General features: G+C 38.3%; 1 protein-coding gene across 2 annotated transcripts in view; it reads right to left on the bottom strand.

Moving 5' to 3' along the window:
- GAREM1 (GRB2 associated regulator of MAPK1 subtype 1) overlaps nt 1–16,802 on the bottom strand; it is a 230,306-nt gene extending 213,504 nt beyond the window's left edge. For both annotated transcript variants that reach the window (XM_037806369.1, XM_037806370.1), the window contains exon 1: nt 16,298–16,802. In XM_037806369.1, the coding sequence (XP_037662297.1) occupies nt 16,298–16,418 (121 nt within the window). In that variant the 5' untranslated portion in view covers nt 16,419–16,802. The remainder of the gene's footprint in view (nt 1–16,297) is intronic.
- Between the last annotated feature and the right edge of the window lie 2,923 nt (nt 16,803–19,725).

Raw genomic sequence — 19,725 nt, 5'->3', positions numbered from 1 at the left:
CACTCACCCTTAAAGACTAGCCTAGCAGTCAACTAATGTTTGCTGTAAAGCCTGTCCAAGACCTCTTAGCAATATTAACTGGCCTCTGGGATGATGCATTTCTGTGTTTATCACACCGGAATAGTTAATTATCTAAGACTACCTACTTAGTGGGCCAAAGAACTCCTTGAGAATCAGGGCTACATTTTATTCACCTTTGTGTTCCAACCACTTGGAACTATGCTTGTAAGATAACAAGCATGTGATCCCATACTGCTTAAAGGAACAGAATTGTGAAAACAACATACCATACTCTCACTTATCCATCAGCCTAATGATGGATGTCAGGATAAACGCTATTATTTTAAAAATCCAGAGAAGGTTATATATTTACAACTTCTAATTTTTAAAGAATTAGACAATGATAATTAACTGCAATAGATGACCCTGGACTAGATCAAATAATGAAGGAGAAAAGGCCCAAGAGGACATCATTGGGAGATATGAAAAATATTGGAAAATAGACTATAAGCTTTATATCAATGTTAAAAGTTCTTGAACTTGATAATCATACTTAAGGTGTTTACACAAGTGAATATCTTTGTTCTTCTGAAATGTGCTTGGAAGTTTTTTGTGTTCAAGGAGCAACACATATATGTTTTTACGTGTGTGTGTGTGTGTATGTGTGTGTGTGTATTAATTCGCTGTAGCTGCCATAACAAATTACCACAAACTAGGTGGCTTAAAGCAAAAGAAATGTATTATCTCACAGTTCTGGAGGCCAGAAGATTGAAATCAAAGAGCCAGCAGGCTGCACTTCTCCGAAGGCTCTAGGGGAGATTCTGTGCGTTGCCTCTTCTAGCTTCTGGTGTCTCTAGGGAAACCTTGGTTTGGGGCTGCATTGCTCCAATCTCAGCCGCCTCCTCCTCTCTCTCAAATCTCTGCCTTTCTCTCATCAGGACACTTGTCACTGGATTTAGGGCTCACTCTGGTAATGCAGGACGATCCCATCTTAAGATCCTTAACTAAATCTGCAAAGACCCTTTTTTCCAAAGGTCACATTGACAGGCCAGGGATTTGGATGTGGACATTTTTTGCAGGACCACCATTCAACCCACTATAACGTATGTGTGTGTCTGTGTGCGAGCACGTATTTTGCTAAAGAGGCCCTTACCTGTTGATAAATGAGTAACCCTGACAATTTATCAGGGATGGGAGGTTCAGAAAACACCACTTGTTTTCTCAGTATCAATTATCTCCCACCCCACGTTGGGATATTTACTGTAAGTCCTTGTTTCGCATGCTTACATTGAACTATTGGACTAAAAGATACTTCATGTCTCTACCACAATGCATCTAATTTACATTGCCATTGATTTATAAGATAAATATTTTTTGGTAGTATTTTCTTTGGTAATCAAGAAAGAATAAACACTGCCAATTCTGACACACCATTAATTATAGGACACATCCTGATTTCAATATTAAAATGTGCATCCTAGCATCAAAGAAATATGTTAATTTCCATTTTGAAATATATTCTCACAACCCATCAGAATAAATTTAACACCTTTTGGTTAAATATCATTACATATTACTTAGTAAATATAATTCAATAAGCCTAAAGTAAGATACACACTCATACACCGTGTCCTCTAGGCTTGAGATAGTTTGAGAAGCCAGAGCCTGAGAAAGAATTCTCAAATCCTTGAGCTAAAGCAGGAAAGAACGGATGCTGAAATCATCAATTCTTTCCCCACCCAAAACCTGCTAAAAAAGAAAAAGGTCAGGAGGTGAAGAATAGAGTGTGTGCACTTGCATGTGTATTGGGGCAGAGCTGAGGGGGCTGGTGTTTTAACCGATTTACTAGTGAAGAAATTTATTATCAATTTTAAAAATGTGATCCAAGGGCTCAAACCTTCTGCAGGAAGAAGATAACAATGACTGGTTGACTTATTAGAGGACAGTACATATCTTGCTTTCCTCTCTGTTGGTACAGAGTTTTAAAATGATTCATCTTTGTGATAGACTGTGCAGAACCTGCATGCAGGAGGCAGTACATGGAAGAAACTACACTTGGGTTGGTGTCCAGAGAGAAGCCCTGGCTCCTGCTTTGCTGTCAACTTCGCCAAGTCCAGTGTCACTGTCTATAAAATCAGAAATGTACCACCCCTACTCGACAAGAGGGAGTAAGTTTCAATTAAGATAATGGCTAAGAAGACAGTGTATAAACTATGAGGACTGATGCAGGTCACCATAATATGTTTCAAGAATTCATACCTTTAATTTCAATAACACACTTTAGTTGGGTGCACCAGGCATAACCATCACAGTTCATGCCACACGATTATAAACCCATAAGGCTTTATAGCCTACACAACGGATGTGAGAAAATTTTATTTTGGTGTTTCACCACATCCTTGCAGATACTTTAGGGATAAGCTGGAGTATTCTGACAACCCACAGTAGAGTCATGGACCAGATTTCTGGTCCATCTGGTAAAGCATCACAGTAGACCCTGTAGAATGTACAATGGAAAGAGAAGACAGGATTCCTGCACTGAGACAGCTTAGGAAGACATATCTAAAAAGAGAAGTGATAATACTTTTAAATATACATGACCCCAAGCTAATAAAGTTCCTCGTGGAATCCAAGGCTGAAGCTCATGTAGTAAAGTTGCAGAGGGCCATCTATGTTATGAGTTCTCTTTGCACACATATTTCTCCTTTATTTATGCAGAAAATATGCATTTTGATTTTGGGATATAAGGTCCACAATGCCTTACATTTTTTCTAAAAAGATTTAATTTTGGTTCTTGCATGCGAGATTAAGAGGAATCAGGAAGACAATGCCATCAAAGTTTTTTTGGGGGAGGGAGTGAAATAAAGAAAAATGAATCATAAGTCTTTTTAAATGGACAGATATGGAGCATTATGGGATTTTTAAGAAACTGACATACATACACATTGAGAACAGTGTGTGATAGTGTTTCCCTGTACAAAAGATAATGGAGTAAATAAACTTCCAATTAATTGTCTAAAGTTGAGTGCAACTTTGCAAATGCTTCTTAAATGCTAAAACAGTCTCTCCCTCTCTCCTCCCCTCTCCCCCCTCCCCCTCTCTTTCCCTCTCTCCCTCCCCCTCTCTCCCCCTCCACACCTCCCTCTCTCTCCCTCTCTCCCTCTACCCCGCCTCCTCTCTCTCTCTCTCTCTCTCTCTCTCTCACACACACACACACACACACACACATACAAACACACACACCCCAATAGCAGCTTAGTAAAGTAACTTTTTAAAACAAATTCTTCCCGGGAGAAAACTTAATGCCAAAACATCCAGACGATGCTTCCCCAGAAGGCATTTAACAAGTTACTATCGTTTCCCTGACTCACCAGGGTAGCACTGACTTTAAAATGAATTAAATTTTCTTTAGGAAAAAAAAAAAAACCTCAGGCCACCCACAGACATTGGAAAAGGAGAGTAAATAAAGATTAGGGAAAGCTCTAGCTACATCTTTTCTTCTTTGAGGAATTAAAGAATTGTTTTCAGATTTCATTAACCTATATGCTCTTGGATCATAGCCCAAGGCATTCTCTGAAAGGTGTGGCTGAAGTGTGTTTTCTCACTGTTAAAGAGCAAAAGAAATATAACACAGATAGTTCAATTCAGCAGTAAACAGACTTTTTTTTTGTAAAATGGACTGGTACAACAGCAGTCCAGAAGAAAATTTAAAACTTACACTATATGCAAAAATTAGTTCCACATGGATTAGAGACTTAAAAAAAAAAATTTAAATCTTCCTAGAAAATCTAAGAGACTACATGTACAATCTAGGGGTCAAGGAGACCTTTCTTAGCCAAAACAGAAAACAAGGGAAAAAAGAGACTTGTTTGACCTTGTAAAAATAAAAAACTCTTAAATGGATAAATATAATGTAAACAAAGCCAACAGACAAAATAAATAAGGAAAAATATTTCTATAATGTACAAACAACATCTAGGAATTGGCAAGAATAAGTCAACAACAGGCAAACAGCAGAAGGTATGTTTTCAATTTACAGAAGAGCAAGTCCAAACAATAAACAGACATACAGAAAGTAGCATAAAATCACTAATACTCAGGGAAATGCAAATTAATATAGCAATAAGATATCACTTTATATTTTAGGCTAGCAAATGTTTCTGTAAGCCTTGTAATACCTAATGTTGAGTGGATCTGGAGAAATGGTATTTTCATACACTGATAGAAATAAGAATTGTTATGAACTTTTTGGATAGCATTTTGGCAACAACAATTAAATCAACTCCACTTTTGTGAATTGGGTCATAATACTGGGCTATAGCACCCACTTATTCCCACATTCTTTCTAAAAAGACTTAATTGTGATCCTAACACATGAAAGTAAAAGGAATCTGGAAGACAATGCTATCAAAAAAAACTTTTTGGGAGGAAAGTGAAAGATGAGAAATAGAAACCAAAAAATTCTATAGAAACAATGTATAAATTAATGACATATGTAAATGGAGGTTTACTGCAGCATAATTCATGAGACCAGTAACTGGAAACAAACTGAACCATAATCAATAGAAGAATGATTGAGCTATAGTATTCCCACACCATGGAGTATTACACAATTGTTAAAAAAAAAAAAAGAATTTGTGCTATACCAAATGATTTAGAAAGATTTCCACAAGCGATATAAGCAAAAGGCCAAAAAATATGTATAAAACAATGACAGAATTCTGTCTCTGTCTATGTATATGTATATGCAATACTGACACAAGATAACACGTATAAAGAAAATGAAGATATGCACTGGATTATTAACATGGATTATATGGGTAGACAGGGTTGGAGGAGTGAGAGATGATATGAAGGGAAGAAAAGAGGAGAAACCAAAAAGAACACAAAAATATAAAACAGAGATAGATTTAAGTAAACTTGTAAATGTGTGTATTTGTGAATAGAAGATGCATGAAAGGACAATCACCAAAATGTTGATGGAGGTTATTTCATGGTGGTGGGATTTCAGGCAATCTTTATATTTTTCTTTACATTGTTATGTATTGTTCAAATTCTTTATGATGAACATATTATGTTTATAATCAGGGGAAATGAAGTTTTGCTTCTTTGTGACAATTAAAAAAATGAGACTACAAATGGTATTTATACCTAGTTCATAAATTTTCTCCTTGCCTCCCCTCTCATCTCCACTTAGCGTGAAACTTTCCTCTAATGCCACATAGTATGTATATAAATTCACTCAGATTCATATTTTCCCAATTGAATCAGGAAAAAAGAAGATTGGGGAAGGGGTAAGCACAATTCACAAGCTACCCAAGCGACTTTAAAGTTAATTTGAGGCTTTTTCTTTAGCATTAAAAGATTCTCTTAAAGTTACATGGTTATTTCACTTTTATCAACTATTATCTCAACTCTTTAATAAATACAACTATTTATAGAGTCCTCAGTGCTAAAAGGCAGATTGACTCATATTTCATTCTCCATCAAGCATTGGTTACATGTACAGAGACTTAAGTTAGGCTTTTCCTTCTTATGTTTTCCCTTCCTTAGTCATTACCATGAAGTTGGAACTTTGCACAAAGGAAATGAAATGATAAGCAACCACATTTGCTTCTCTTAGTGTCTTGAAGTTACGAATTTCTATAATTTATTTTCTAGTGTCATTATTCAGATTCTAAGCTTCAAGGGAGTCTCAAGTCACTGCAGTCCCTCTCTTGTAAAAGGCAGAATAGGAGCTACAGTGGAAAACTCTCTAACTGCCCAAAAAGCATGTTATTAATTACATACAAAAAGAATTAACTATTTTAAAGGACTTGTCAATTTAATTCTTAGTCTTTAAACCACTAATGATGAACCTAGTTTGTTAATTTCATGCAACGCATAGGAATTTATCAATAATGAAGTGGGAAACTCTTCATGACTTAAAAGTCAAATGTAATTATAGTTGTGAATACACAACATGGTATTACCAAGATTTGCACATGATTGTTTAGAAAGCCAGCCGTAATGCAATAGTGAACAAAGCACATTTAAATCCAATATCCAGGCTGATAAAGAAAACTAAATCACAATTATTACATTTGAGAAACAGAGGTAATGCTTACATATGAACATTAACTTAGGAAAAATTTAAAGGAAGTTAAAAAAATGACTAACCCACATGAAACTTGGAGATTATAAATAAACATCCTGTAGAAAACAAGAATAAAAGTATACTGATTTTTTTTAATACTATGATTTTTTTTTAAATCACAGCAGCTTTGAGAAAACTCCCCCAAAAATGAACACAGGACTCAGAACAACCACAAAAGACTTATAATAAAATTATTGAAGTTATCTGTTGGTTTGTTTTTATCTGAATTAACAGACTAAAACTCACCTATAATATTCAATGATGCATAAAGAGATGGGCTCATTCATTCACTGCTGACGGTACAAATGCTCATGAATGCATTTAGTAATTCAGAATAACAATCTAAAATTAATAAACTTTGAAACACTTCCATTTTCAGGAACCTCAAATAGACATGGTATAAAACTGAAAAACATGACACTCAAAAACAACTAAATGTCTAACAACTAGAAAATGGTCAAGTAAATAATGGTGCACTGGTAATAATAGAATCCCATTCTATCATGAAATTTTTATTTTCAAATATGAATAATGAAGGAAAATGCTCATGAGCTAATGTAAACTTAAAAAGGCATAATTTTATATAGTTTGGTCCCAATTTTACACATATTTTCCATTTACATCTCATATCTGCATAATAGCAAAATGTTAGTAATGGTTATATAAGAAGTTATATAAACTGTGGTATTAAAAATCATATTCATTTTTGTCTTTTTTCCATCTATATTTTCCAAATTCTCTATAATAATAGCTCAGAAAAAAACAGTGAATACTTTTACTATTTTTACTAATAATAAATACTTTTAAGAACCTAACCACCAAGCCTCCAAGGAATAGAATAGGAAAAAAGTACCTTTAAAAATTTAGACAACAATCCCCACTGTGTGTATCAGATCAGAATGAAAATCGGAAAGTATGCAAGCCAAAAAAAGAATGCAAGGAGTGCCTTATAACAACAATTCCTTACAAGTGCACAGCTCTTCATGGTTCATAAAGCACTTTCACCCCCAATAATGAACTTCTTAAATAGAACAGTCCTAAGGTTTTAGGTCATGCTCAAGGATGAAGAGAGAACAGGAAGCTGGGGCAAGAAGTTCACACTACCTTGGCCGAGGAAGAACCTATACCAAGGAGACTTCGAGGAGCCAGGGGCCCAACGCATGGCTATTTTGATAAGATTTTGAATAGGATAAAAAAGTGAAGAAAAGGCATTAAAGCAAAAATTTGGGTGGCAGAGGATGCCAGGCAGCTCCCAATATCCAATCCACCTGCTCCTCCAGGAGGAACTCGTGGGCACTGGTTGGAAGACTTCTGTTCCCTGCAGCCACACAAGGCTGACAATGAGAGGTACGTGAACTGCTGCACAGGACACCCTGGGGGTAAAATCTACAAGCTGTGTACTAGGATCACAGAGCAGAAAGACAGAAGGAGCCTGGGCCTTCACTCTGTGGACGTGCCACCTCAGTCCTCTGTGTGCTTTCAGACTTCTTTTATGTGAAAAAGAAAGAAATTTCCATCTTGTATGTATGTATGTACAAATGTTTTCTTGTCTCCCTTATGCAAATTGAAATTAGCCATAACTGATGCACCTGGTCATGATGAGTTTGTAAAGATTTTTTCTGATCCTGTCTACTTCCATTGCCTCCTAATTGCTCAAAAGATGGGACCAAAATAACCAGAAAAATAATGGTACAGTATCTTAATAAAGTTTTATGTTACTAATTGTTTATTTTTAAGTAGGTAATTTGAACCTTCTAGGACTCTCTCTCTAGACACAACTAATTAAATTGCTTTTAACTCAGGTCTGTCTTGACTTATTTTGTGGGTCAGTGGTCCAAGGTAAAAATGGATCCTTAATCTTATTTTAAATTATAACAACCTGAAACAGACTAAAAGTAAAGAACTCTGAGCATATGCTACTGAGGACCAAAAATGACAATGAAGTTCAGATTAACTCTTAATTCCTTCCATCCCTTACTTGCCCATTACTGCTAAAAGATGACAGTGACAATCCAAAATGAATAAGAATCATGGAATAATAGCATCCTGCACCACTAAATATCCTGGAATTATTCACGTGGACTTCCTCTGCATTCCACTGACCTTTTTAAAAATAGACTACATAATCTTCTATAAGCAGTGCTTACTAATTACCTACAAGGTAACAGATATGTTTAAAAAAATAAAATAAACATTTACTTTTTCTGATACTTTTAGGTATTTGAATCTAGTTCTCTGCAGTAAGATACTGTCAATGTGAACTAACTATCAAGGCAAATTTTCATTTCTAACATCCTCAAGTCTTGTATTGAGAAAACTGCCAACATTAAAAAAAAAAAAAAAAAAGCACCTGCCCAAAGAAATTGTTCCCTGAGTGGAGAATAAAAAAAGAATGAAATTTATTTTAAATCTTCACAAGGATACATACATAAGCACTGCTCCCAGACATTTACATTCCTCTCAAAGCTATAACCAAGCCTAATCATAATAATTTACTATACATGTTAAATATTAACCTGAATAACAAATATCTTTATAACTAAAAAGACTTTATATTGCATTTTAAATTCAATAACTTGGTATTTATTAAACAACAATTAAGCCATCAAAGTCCAAGTGGTATTTAAATACTTCAAAGTAGGTTAACAATTAGCAGAATCCATTTAAATGATATACCCTATAATTGTAAAGTAATTCATCTAGAGACCTGGAAGAGAGCCCTGGGAACACTGTTTTTTCCCCTCTTCTTTTACCACTATGTAATACTCCTGCAGTGGCATAAAAAGAAACTCATTGTCTGGAATTAAGACTCCATGGTTTCAAGTCAATCTTGGGGCTATTCTAGGGAGATGACAACTGTACTAAATTAGCTGTTGTAGTTTTGTAACACTATTTGAACCAAGTGGTTTGCTTTGCCTAGAAGTAAATTGCTGGTGTCCAGAGATGAGACAATGGGTAAAGGGTTAGTTGACTATCCAAGCAGCCCTTTTCTTTAATGTAGTAAGAGTTGACCAGCTTCTAAGATTTATGACATTCTAGTTCACGTCCTGTGAAGTTTGATGATAACAAAGATTAAAAATTCAATGACTTAACATGTACTATGTAAAAAAAGCATCTTAATTTCAGAATGAAAGAACTAGTAAGTTCTAAAAATTGAAAAATGACTTGTAATTTCTAGAAATAATTTATTTAAAATACTGGTAACTACTGACCCTAAGAACCATTATTTTATGAATTATGAAGGTCAACTAGTATCTACTTTTCCTGCTGCTAATATTAGGATCTACCATCTTAGTTCTGATTTATATATTTACTAATATAAAGCCTAAATCAATTGAAACAAAAGTGAAATTCTATTTCAGGTTTGCAGAGTTCATAGATACCTTTGATAAATACACATATCTGGACATTATAAATTTTTAACAGTAAGATTTGCTTATTTATTTATTAACTGTTTATTAAGTGCCTCCTACTCTTCCAGGCATTATGCTAAGAACTGGAAATAGTAAAAATAATTTTAGATACATTTAACCTGAAATTCAAGTAAACATTCTTGTGAAGCGGGGAGTTGAGGAGGTGGGAGAGGATCTTCATGTGGATATGTCTTCTAAAAGAATTAATCCCATCAGATTTAAAATATTTTGACAGGTATTTTGTATTTTGTCAAATGTGACAAAATAATACATAAAAGAGAAATAAACATTATTTTTCAAGTTGAATATAAAAGCTGGTGTTCTTAAGATTGACGAGGGGAGTTTATGAGTCTTTCTAGAACAGGAGCTCGGTAAATGAAAAGACAGATACCTCAGGAATGTCAAACAAAAATAAACGAGTTTACAAGCTGGTCTACAAGAACTTGCTATTTCAATAAGGCAGCCAAATGAGCAAAGGAGACTCAAATACTCTCTCTTTAAACTATGATGCAAGAGATCACAATGGTCAAACCCGTTTTCCTTTTACAGATGAATTGTTTTAAGATTCTTACTGGTAATGTGGATACTTATTTCATTAAAGACTTTCAAAATAGCTATCTTACTTGAAAAACATGGACCCTGAAGAAGCTATGTCCAAGCCTCATACACTAAATGTTTATCCCCATTAATTGCCTGCTACAAAGTTGTCTCTTATTCTTTTTCATAATTTTTAGGCATGGTGATTAGTCAGAATAGGTGATAACTGGATGAAAGTAGAAGTATACAGTATATGAAAGAATATTAAAAAGACTTACTTCATCACTTTGTGTATTGCATTTTACTAGGCACTTTTTTCCTGCTAAGTTACATAACTATAGCTGCTCAGACAAATGGCCAGCAAGCCAGTATAAATGGTGATGAGTACATACTAAAAGAAGATTCAAGTGTCTAAACTCATTGTTTTGGTGTCATTTGGTCAGACTCAACACGAGTCTGGATTTGCAGACAGGGAAAGTTCCTTTCCTAACTTCCCCCTCTGATCTCTCCCAGATCCAATCTGTTTAGTAAATGTATAAAGCTTTTTTTTTTTCAGGAAAAAAAAATGAGTTAAAAAAATCACGTTTTTATAATCTGTGAATTACTGCAACACTCAAAAGTAAATAGACTTAAGTCACCCAGAGCATTTCTGTCAGTTTCTTTACATATGAAAAGATAATGAAATCTATTTATTATTTAGTTTACTTCCAGTGCCTAAATGATACGATATAAATGGACACCTCCTCCTCAGCTGGGCACCGCCGATATGCCAATGTTATATAAGTATACTGCTTTGCAATATACATGTATTTCACATATATTATTACATTTAATTCTCTTATTAAGTAGATAAACACCAGAATGTAAGCTCCATGGGGACAGAGTCTTTGCCTGATTTGTTCCAATTTGTAGTCCTGATACCTAGAGCAGGGCCTGGCACATAGGAGGGGTTTAATAAATATTAGTTGACTGAATAAAGAAATCAGTGAACAGCTACAAGATACACAGGACAAGTATAATGCCCATTTTTCCTATATGAGAAAACTACAAATCAAAGTGGTTAAGAAACCTGACCCAGATCACACAGCTATTAAATGGCAATGCCCATTACTAAATTGTAGCCTTGGTTCTGAATCCAGCATTCCTCTAAACTACCATTTCTCTCACCCTGGACATATGAATCCTCTTATAAAAGAGAATTCCAGGGGGAAATGAAGCCACAAGGTAAGCACAGCACACCTTCCTGCAGCAAAACTTGTACTAAGTTATTTTAGCTTTATATATATATAATATATATATATATATATATATAATGAAAATAACATTAATAAATGAATAGGTTTTGAAAATTCACATTAATTTCAAAGAACATGGATCTTGAAAGACATTTGGCATTTGCAAACTGCTTTTGCCTTTCAGCCCTCCAAGTTGGAGAAGCACCTAAGCACAAAGCAAGAACTCAAGTTCCCATAGCCCCAACAAAACTAGGGCTTAGAGTCAGATCTGATTCTTCTACACAGCTAGGAAGGAAAGATCGCTGTCATCCTATCTACTTGGAGGCTGTCAAATCCTATCATCTTTTTTCTCTCTCCCTGTCAGTCTATGCAGCCTTGGTCCTCCTTTTCCAACAAGGCCACTGATTCATCTTTTATTGCTTTACCCAAACATTCTTCAAACGGGGGTGTGAAGCAAAGCCAACATATCCCATCCAAGGGGTTCACCATCACAGCAGTAAGGAAATCAATTTCCAGATACTCAACTTCCAAACGTACTATCGTCTAAAATTGATCTGCCTGGGACCTTGACCTCAGTGGAGAAACAGGGAAGTAGTCCTTCATTTCTGCCCCTACACAGTAGACCTCCCACTTTACATAAGTGATGCATTTGCATTACATACTCCAGATCTTTCTAAGATGTGCTGCCCTCAGGGCACCAGAGACAAATAAAAATGTTGACCCATGTTGAGGGGTAAAAATCCTCCATTATTTGGGTGACAAATCCTTTTGTAAGTCAGGTAGTTTCCATTTCTTTGTTTTAAACAACCTGAGACATTTAAACATGAAAAATCTTTTGGTCAGAAGAAATACAAAATATTACATTTCAATTTATATTCTTAATTTTTGCTACACAAAGTATGACAGAGCGATCAACAAAACACTTCCAACCACAACATTTATTACATTAGGATAAAATTCTGTAGGGGAAGGGAAATGGAAATATGAATTTAAAGAGAAAAAGATGTAAATTTTCTGTTAAAGAAGAACTTGTTCATGAACCCTTTTAATGAATGATATTTGGGACTCAAATATAGATCCTGTAAGAGCTTTTAAAATAATGTGATCATTCATTTTAAAACATCGACGTTTATAAAATGCTGAAAAATTACATCCTTTGCAACCATTTAAACTTACAATGAAAAGTTTCAGCCATTAACTTAAAAAATGTGTTTATAGTACAGAGTTTTATCGACTCTTTTGAGTTACAAAGGAAAAAAAGTTGGAAGCACACTGCTTTACATCTATCCTTCAGAGCCTTTCCAGGAAGAAATAACAATTCTAAAGGGACAGAAAGAACAATTTTCCACTTACCCAGTTTCGAGTTAGGATGGGTTGGAGGTTAGGGTGGAATCAGTGTTCTCTGTTCCCTCTTCTTGGTCCTAAACTCATTTGTTGAAACTGGATCTACAGTCAACAATTTATAAGACTGAACATCAAAGCAGTTTAAAAAACTGATCTTAATTGCAATGCTGACTGGGTTTAGACCTTGGTTCTCATTCCCAAGGAGAATCCCTTAGTACTTTTCATTGAGTTCTCCAGAAAGACTCAAAGGGCATTTCCAATGAAAGCTCACTAATCTTGTATTTGTTTTATCTTATCACACAAAGACAAATTTCACCGTTGGGAAATCTAATGTTGAAAGCATCTATCTGACTGGCATTTCGTGAGTGATGTGCATAATGCAAAGAACTGGAGAGTTCTTTACTTACGTTGGCGTAAGTGATATTTTAGATATGGCAAATGTATTGAGGAATAATCTCAACAGATGCCTCTACATACATTAAGCCCCGAGACTCCACTTTTATTCTCCTTTCTCTGATTCTGTAACTTCTCTTCTTTCCTGTTGCCTCTCATCTCCTTTGGGAAGTCAGAAAGTCAACTAAATATGATGGATGGGGCCAGCACTTAACTCAGTGTCCATAAGGTTTAAAAAATACTGACTTTCAGTCCTCAAGTTCTCAGAAAGACAGTGGGGCTATTTAGGGCAGACTTTAGACTAAGGTACTCTAAACCTACTCCTATGTCATATAAGGAGATAGCACAGTTTGTGATAAAAACTCAGTATTTTGAGCCAGGAAGTCTGCTTCAAATCCCTCTCCACTATCTACTAGTTAGGGGTCTTCAGGCAAGTCACTCAACTTCTCTGAATTTCAGGTTCTCAAAGCCCTTAAAATGGGGCTGCTGAGGATTTGAGACAATATGCATCAAGCACCTAGAAAGGTACCTGTACATATTAGGCATTCAATAATTTACCAGTTACGAAATCAGATTTTTATCGTTCTCTAACGATTGTTTAAAAATAGCCAACAATGTTCTCTTGGCATGTCAACTAACAGCAGGCTTTTCAATTTCTTTCTAGTCTCTAGTCATTTGGAAAATGACTACCCTTCAGGTCTAAGTATACTGTGTGCGTGTTTGCATGTGTAAACTGTACCTGTAGTACTAAAACTGGCAAAAGGACACACACAGGCATGGACTGCACTACATTTGAGATTTCACATTCAGCTTTTATAAATATGTCACCATGCCATTAACATGTTCTAAACATTGCTGTGAAACATGATTAAAATTAAAGCACACACACAAAAAAAACTAAAGCACAGAATCTATGATTGGCTCTTTAAAGTCTACCCAAATTAAAATGATAAAATAATGCTTTCTCCCATCAAATTAGCAAAGATTTTTTAAAAAAAGATTCTCAATATTGTAAGTGTATGGGGAAGGTAGCATTCCCTCAATGCTTATGAGCTTTGATGAGTATAACCTTTCTCCAAAGCAATTCAACAATGCCTCTCAAGGACCTTTAAAAAGATACACATGCTTATTCAGCAAATTAGGAATAAGCCTAATCTAAACAGATTTCCGTCCAAGATTGTTCATCATATCACTACTTATATTAGCAAAAAACTGAAACAACTTAATATTCACAATAGGGGGCTGGACTATATGGCATAGCCAGCCCAGGGAATACTAAACACCATGTTAACAAAGATATATTTAAACACAGGGGATTAGGTGAACGAAGTAAGGTATAGAGCAGTATTTGGCTATGATTCCAAATTTGCGTGTGTCACTGTGGTTCTCAAATAGTCCTAAGAACACAAGAGAAATTTACAATACAGAATTGGAATTACATGTAGTAATCAAAATCCAGTCCATGGCTTGAAAGGACACAGTATTAAGAAATGCTACCCACATCCCAATTTTAAAAAGAAGCGTGGGATGAATACACTGCTGATTCAGATCCTTTTTATGAATGGAGTGACAGGAAAGTGGACAATAAAATTAAAAATCATGTCTGAAACCAATATTCAGCCTTTTTAAACTTCTACTTTAATGTATTTTTTGGGGTAACTTTTACACCACTGGTACCAAGTTCTCTCTGCCTACTGAAGAAGTTCTCACAGTGTGCAAAGCTGGGAGGTCAGAAAAGGCAAGGACTCACAACCTTCCAATATACACAATATTGAAAAGGGAGACAAAATGAAATACTGTGGTTTGCATTATATACGTGCCTGTGTATATGTATGTGTATAGATACATATAGTTGGACTGATTCAGGTCTCCAGATACATGTTTAAAGCATAAAACACTTTCTCACACCCAACCTGGAGCAGAATGCCTCAACACACCACCTACTCCCCTGCGGATTGAACAACTACTGCCATCTCCACTACTAGTTTTAAAAACTCCTCTTTTTCCCAATTCCCATCAATACCATCAACCAAACAAGGGTAGTAAGCATGCCAAGATTGTTTTCCAGCTTTCATGAACTTACACAGATTTATTTCTGTTTTTACATCAATACTTAAAATGTTTAACATCACCTCACAGATAAGCAACGGAATAAAAATTCCTTTAGACATTTATACATCTCATGTTATACACTCTTTTAATCCAGAAAACAAAGAGTAACCCAAGTCCCTGGGTTACTGCTCTGTGCTCTTTCTGCTCAGTGATCTTCTGACTTGGTCTGTGCATCCACAGCTCTCTGTCTACCTGCCTACCAAGGCCCAGGTGTGTGCAGTAGCCCCCTGGCAGAAGAGGCTTCTTTCCACAAACAGACTGCAACTGTATGAAGCCCAAACCAACTGAAGTTATCCTGAAAACCCAAGAGAAGGCCAAACTCACCTGTCACTTTACCTATCACAACTCTCAAACTGAAAATGTCTACTTGTTTGACAGTCCACTCCTCTCACATGGCAGAAAAACTGGGGGTGTGTGGTTGGTTTCTGGGGGTCAATTTCAGGAAGCACAGGAGTTTCTTAGTCATGAGCTCAGGTTCCAAGTCAATGTATTTTTTCTGGTGACTTAAAATTACACTAAGTTAATAATTAACCTTAAGCATACCATCACTTCTGCTCAAAACATTTTCAACACACAGCCCTAAATTAGTTTCAGTTGGGTTAAACAAAACAGACTGGCTGTAATAAAAGGTCTCTGAGAAATGTGATCCCTTTCTTTGGTCACCCAGGAGCTTTTCCTCTTATATCTGCTGCTTCTTGGAACGGGAGGGGGAGCACCCAAAATAAAGATGCCACCCAGAGCACAATGATTTTCCTAAGAAAGTTGCCTAAGACAACTCTCCAGGGTTTCCCGGGTTGAGCAATTCTTGCAGGTGGCTAGGGAGGGACAGCTCTTCTCCAAGATTACTATCTGCAGAGGTTTTCCCTAGGTTGGTGGTTTGTTTTTTTTTTTTCGTAGGCGTCCTTCTTAATTATACTGCACGGGCTCTGATTTCCACATCTCTGGCTGCTGGGGATAGTTGAGAGCAACGCGCCAGGCTGCGGCAGCCGCTCGGGCCAAGTCCAGCGTTCGGGGACACGCAGCCCACTCCCCCCACCAGGTCCCCCCGCTCTAGTACAAGCACACACCCGCGCAGAGACTGCGGTCCGCACCCGTATACCCCGTGCAGGCGGCCGGCCGGGACTCACCGCTGTCCAGCCGCGCGATCTGGGGCAGCCGGTAAGTGCTGACCAGCAGGTCCAGCGGGATGGCCACCGAGCTCCACTTCACATCCTTGAGGCTGCAGCCCAGCGAAGGCGCCGGGTCCATCTTCCCCGCCTCCTCCTACCCGTTCTCCCTCCGCCGCTGCCGGCACCCCCAGCGCCTCGGCGGCCGCCCCTGCTCGCGCTCGCGGTCTGGGGCGCGCGGGAGGCAGCCGGCAGCCTCGGGACGCCGCGGCTGAGCCCGCACGGAGGTAGGAAGCCCGCTCCCGCTCAGCTGCCGCGGCAGGGCATGGCTGGGCGCCCCGCGAGCCCTCAAGCCCGGGGTGTACTCTGAGCAGTGCAGCTACTGCGGGCGAAGGCGGCCGGGGTGGCTGCGGCGACTCCCGCTCCGCCTCCTCCTCTGGCCCCGGGTCTGCAGCTGCGGCGGCTGCCCGCTCGCCTCCTCCTCCCCTTTCCCCTCCTTCCCTCCGCCTCGAGCGTGTGAGGAGGAGCCGCGGGTCTGAGAAACGCCATAGCAGCGCCCCCAGCACTGACTAATCACCAAGGTGCGAGCAACGCCTGCGCAGCGCGGGGAGACACCGCCTCCTCCCCCGCCTCCCCGGCGCCCGGCGCCCCGCCTCCCGCGCCCCACCCTGCGAACCGGCCAGAACGCGGCGCGAGCGGGCGGGGTGCGGCGTCCGCTGCCGGCTCTGCTGACAGCCCCTCGGATTCTCGGTGCTCTCAAGCTTTAGCTCTCGCTCCCCCGTCCGACCGCTTTGGCGCCCTGCAGCCTCGCCTGGCGCCACTCCGCGCCCCGGGAGCCGGCTCGGACTCTTCCCTGCCCAGGGACCTTCCGGGAGACCTGGAGAAGTGCTGCGAGCTCTTGAATTTTTCTCTTAGTCGTGGTGTCTTCCACCTTCCCCTCCCGTTCCCCACCGTGGCTCTGGAGTGACTAATAAGGGGGGGCAAACGAGATCTGTTTGGTGCTCTCCTCTTGCCGGGTTGCCCAGACTTTTAAGGAGCTAGGCCAGGAGATTTCCACAAACAGACGAGGCTGAGAAAGGCAGGAGATAGACACTCGGCGTTTCTCCCCAACCCTACAACTCTACAAACGGAGCTGGAAGTTACTCCCACCAGTCTAGATAGAATCTGCCTGCAAGGAAAAATGAAACAGGCCGAAGAACCTAGAAGCAGAAAGGTAGTGGGTGATCAGCACCTACATAAGGGAAGGTGACCGTCCTGTTTATTTAGTACCTTCATTGTGTGAACAAGCAGTTGGAGACGCGGGAGGTGAAGCCACCAACCTCCATAAAGATGCTCAGGAAGGGAAAAATTAGGTTACTTAGCGCCTACTGGGGGTCAGCTATTTCATGTGCTTTTCCCACGAAATATCTTCCAAAATTAAGGGTTGGTATAATTCCCGTTTTGTAGCTATGTGTACCAAGATATTAGGTAGTTTGGCAGGATTACACAATTTAGGTAGTTTGACGAGAGTATACAAGAATTAGATGGCCGTGCTAGAATTTAAACCTACAATTTGCTTTTTCCATGATAAACCATCTGTTTGCCCCAATATTTAGCATAGCCAGCTCCCTGCTGTCAGAATTTAGAATATATAAAGGTGTCAGTAAGATTTCTGTTTTTTAGGCACGTCCTGACTTTTTATGTGCTATTTTTTTTTAACTCTAATGCTATACTAGCAGAGGTGAAAGGATTGCACATCAACTCCTTATATTTGCAGTGCATATTCAGGGTTGAGTGCATGAGACCCAACAAGCATCCTGCTTTGCTGCCCCAAGAGGACTTGAAAACATCCCGCTGCCTTTCAGTGGGCTGGCTTAAAAGGTGTGCGCCAATGAGTAAATCACTCCATTATTATTTGAGGAAAAAATACACAGATTCTTCTACACCCACCTTCCTTGTCCTCTCACTTTGAAGATTCAGCTAGAATTTTCACAAAATCTTCAGCTGAAAACTCTGATCTTTGTTTCATTCAGGTTAATTGAAAAAAATGTATTGAGAAAAAAATGGGAAATAAGTATATATTTAACTCAGAATCAGAAATTTATGAAGATCTAAGATTTGCTCACATAAAGAAGTTTTAAAAAGCCTTAAGGAGCTAAGTGTCAGCTAATTTTTTTTCTCTCTAAATAATCATTTCTGGAAATAAAGCTCAGACTCCAAAAAATGACATAGGAAACATTTAAGAATGGGCAGGGTCAGGGGTCCCTCAACCAGTAAGTAGATTGACTTAAAAAAAAAAAAAAAAAAAAACTTTCTGCTACAATTATATCCCTTTTGAAAGCTTCAGGGAATATGAGAAATAGTTCCCTCTCACAAAAGGGTTGGTGACCTATGGCCTAAAGACAAAAAAGAGAAAAAGATTCATGCAGTCAACTTTTTTAATCAATAAAGGACATACATTAGATTTGCTCTTATTACTGATCTTGAAGAAAAGGTTTTATTTCAGTCTTGACTATTAAAGGGAAGAAATGTCAATGAACTGCAAATTCTTGTGTCTTATGTCCTTACCAAAAGATCTTATTTGTGAGATGGACAGAGTTTTGGTTTCAACATATATTTCAGAATTCCTTTGTGTCTTTAAATGATCCAAATGAGGGGCATAAACCATTAATATTTTAGCTGAGAAGGGTAATCTTCCAGTCTGCTGAACTGTACTTCCAAACTCGGTATCAGATGTGTTTCTTGAGATTGTTGGACTAATGCAAACCATGTCTCTAAGTGCCTAACAGCTGTGTACAGGGGCAAAACTTACAGGATTTTTCAGTTTGTGAAAAAGAACATCCAAGAAAAGTTTTCTGGTAGGCAACATTCAATGGATTGATCCCCATGTTCTTACTGACCAGCTTTCTAAACTGAGAATCATGGGAAGCAGCATATCATGCTGGTTAAAATCATGGATTCCAGAGCCAGGTGGCTTGGGTTTGATTGATGGTTCTGCCCCTACATTTGATCTTAGGCAACTTGCTGTTTCCTCATCTGAAAAATGGGGATAATAAAAGTGCTCACCTCACAAGGTTGATATGACAAATAAATCATTTAATATATGTTGAGCATTTAGAATAGTGCAAGACACATAGGAAGTGCTATGGAAGGATTTGCTATTATTACAAAAGAAGTATTGGCTTTGGAGGAACAAAACTTAGAGAAAAGACGAGGAGACATACATAGTTGCAAGGACATGATTATTCTGGACAACTAGTTATCTCAGACAAGAAGTAGAGAAATAGTCCTCAAATGGAGAACCCAGGTGCCTACTCTCAGTAGTGGAGCCACTCCCAAAATCTAGAGCCTGTGGGGTTGACTTATACCACAGCCAATAGTGTGTCAGCCAGCCCTGCTACCTAGCAGATCCACCTGCTCTGCTGATCTCATGGTGTTGATTAGCCCAAGGGTGAATCAGGCCTACCATA

This window comes from Choloepus didactylus, chromosome 16, assembly GCF_015220235.1.
Source record: "Choloepus didactylus isolate mChoDid1 chromosome 16, mChoDid1.pri, whole genome shotgun sequence".
Classification (NCBI taxonomy): Eukaryota; Metazoa; Chordata; class Mammalia; order Pilosa; family Megalonychidae; genus Choloepus; species Choloepus didactylus.
This window is presented reverse-complemented; position numbering and strand designations above follow the sequence as displayed.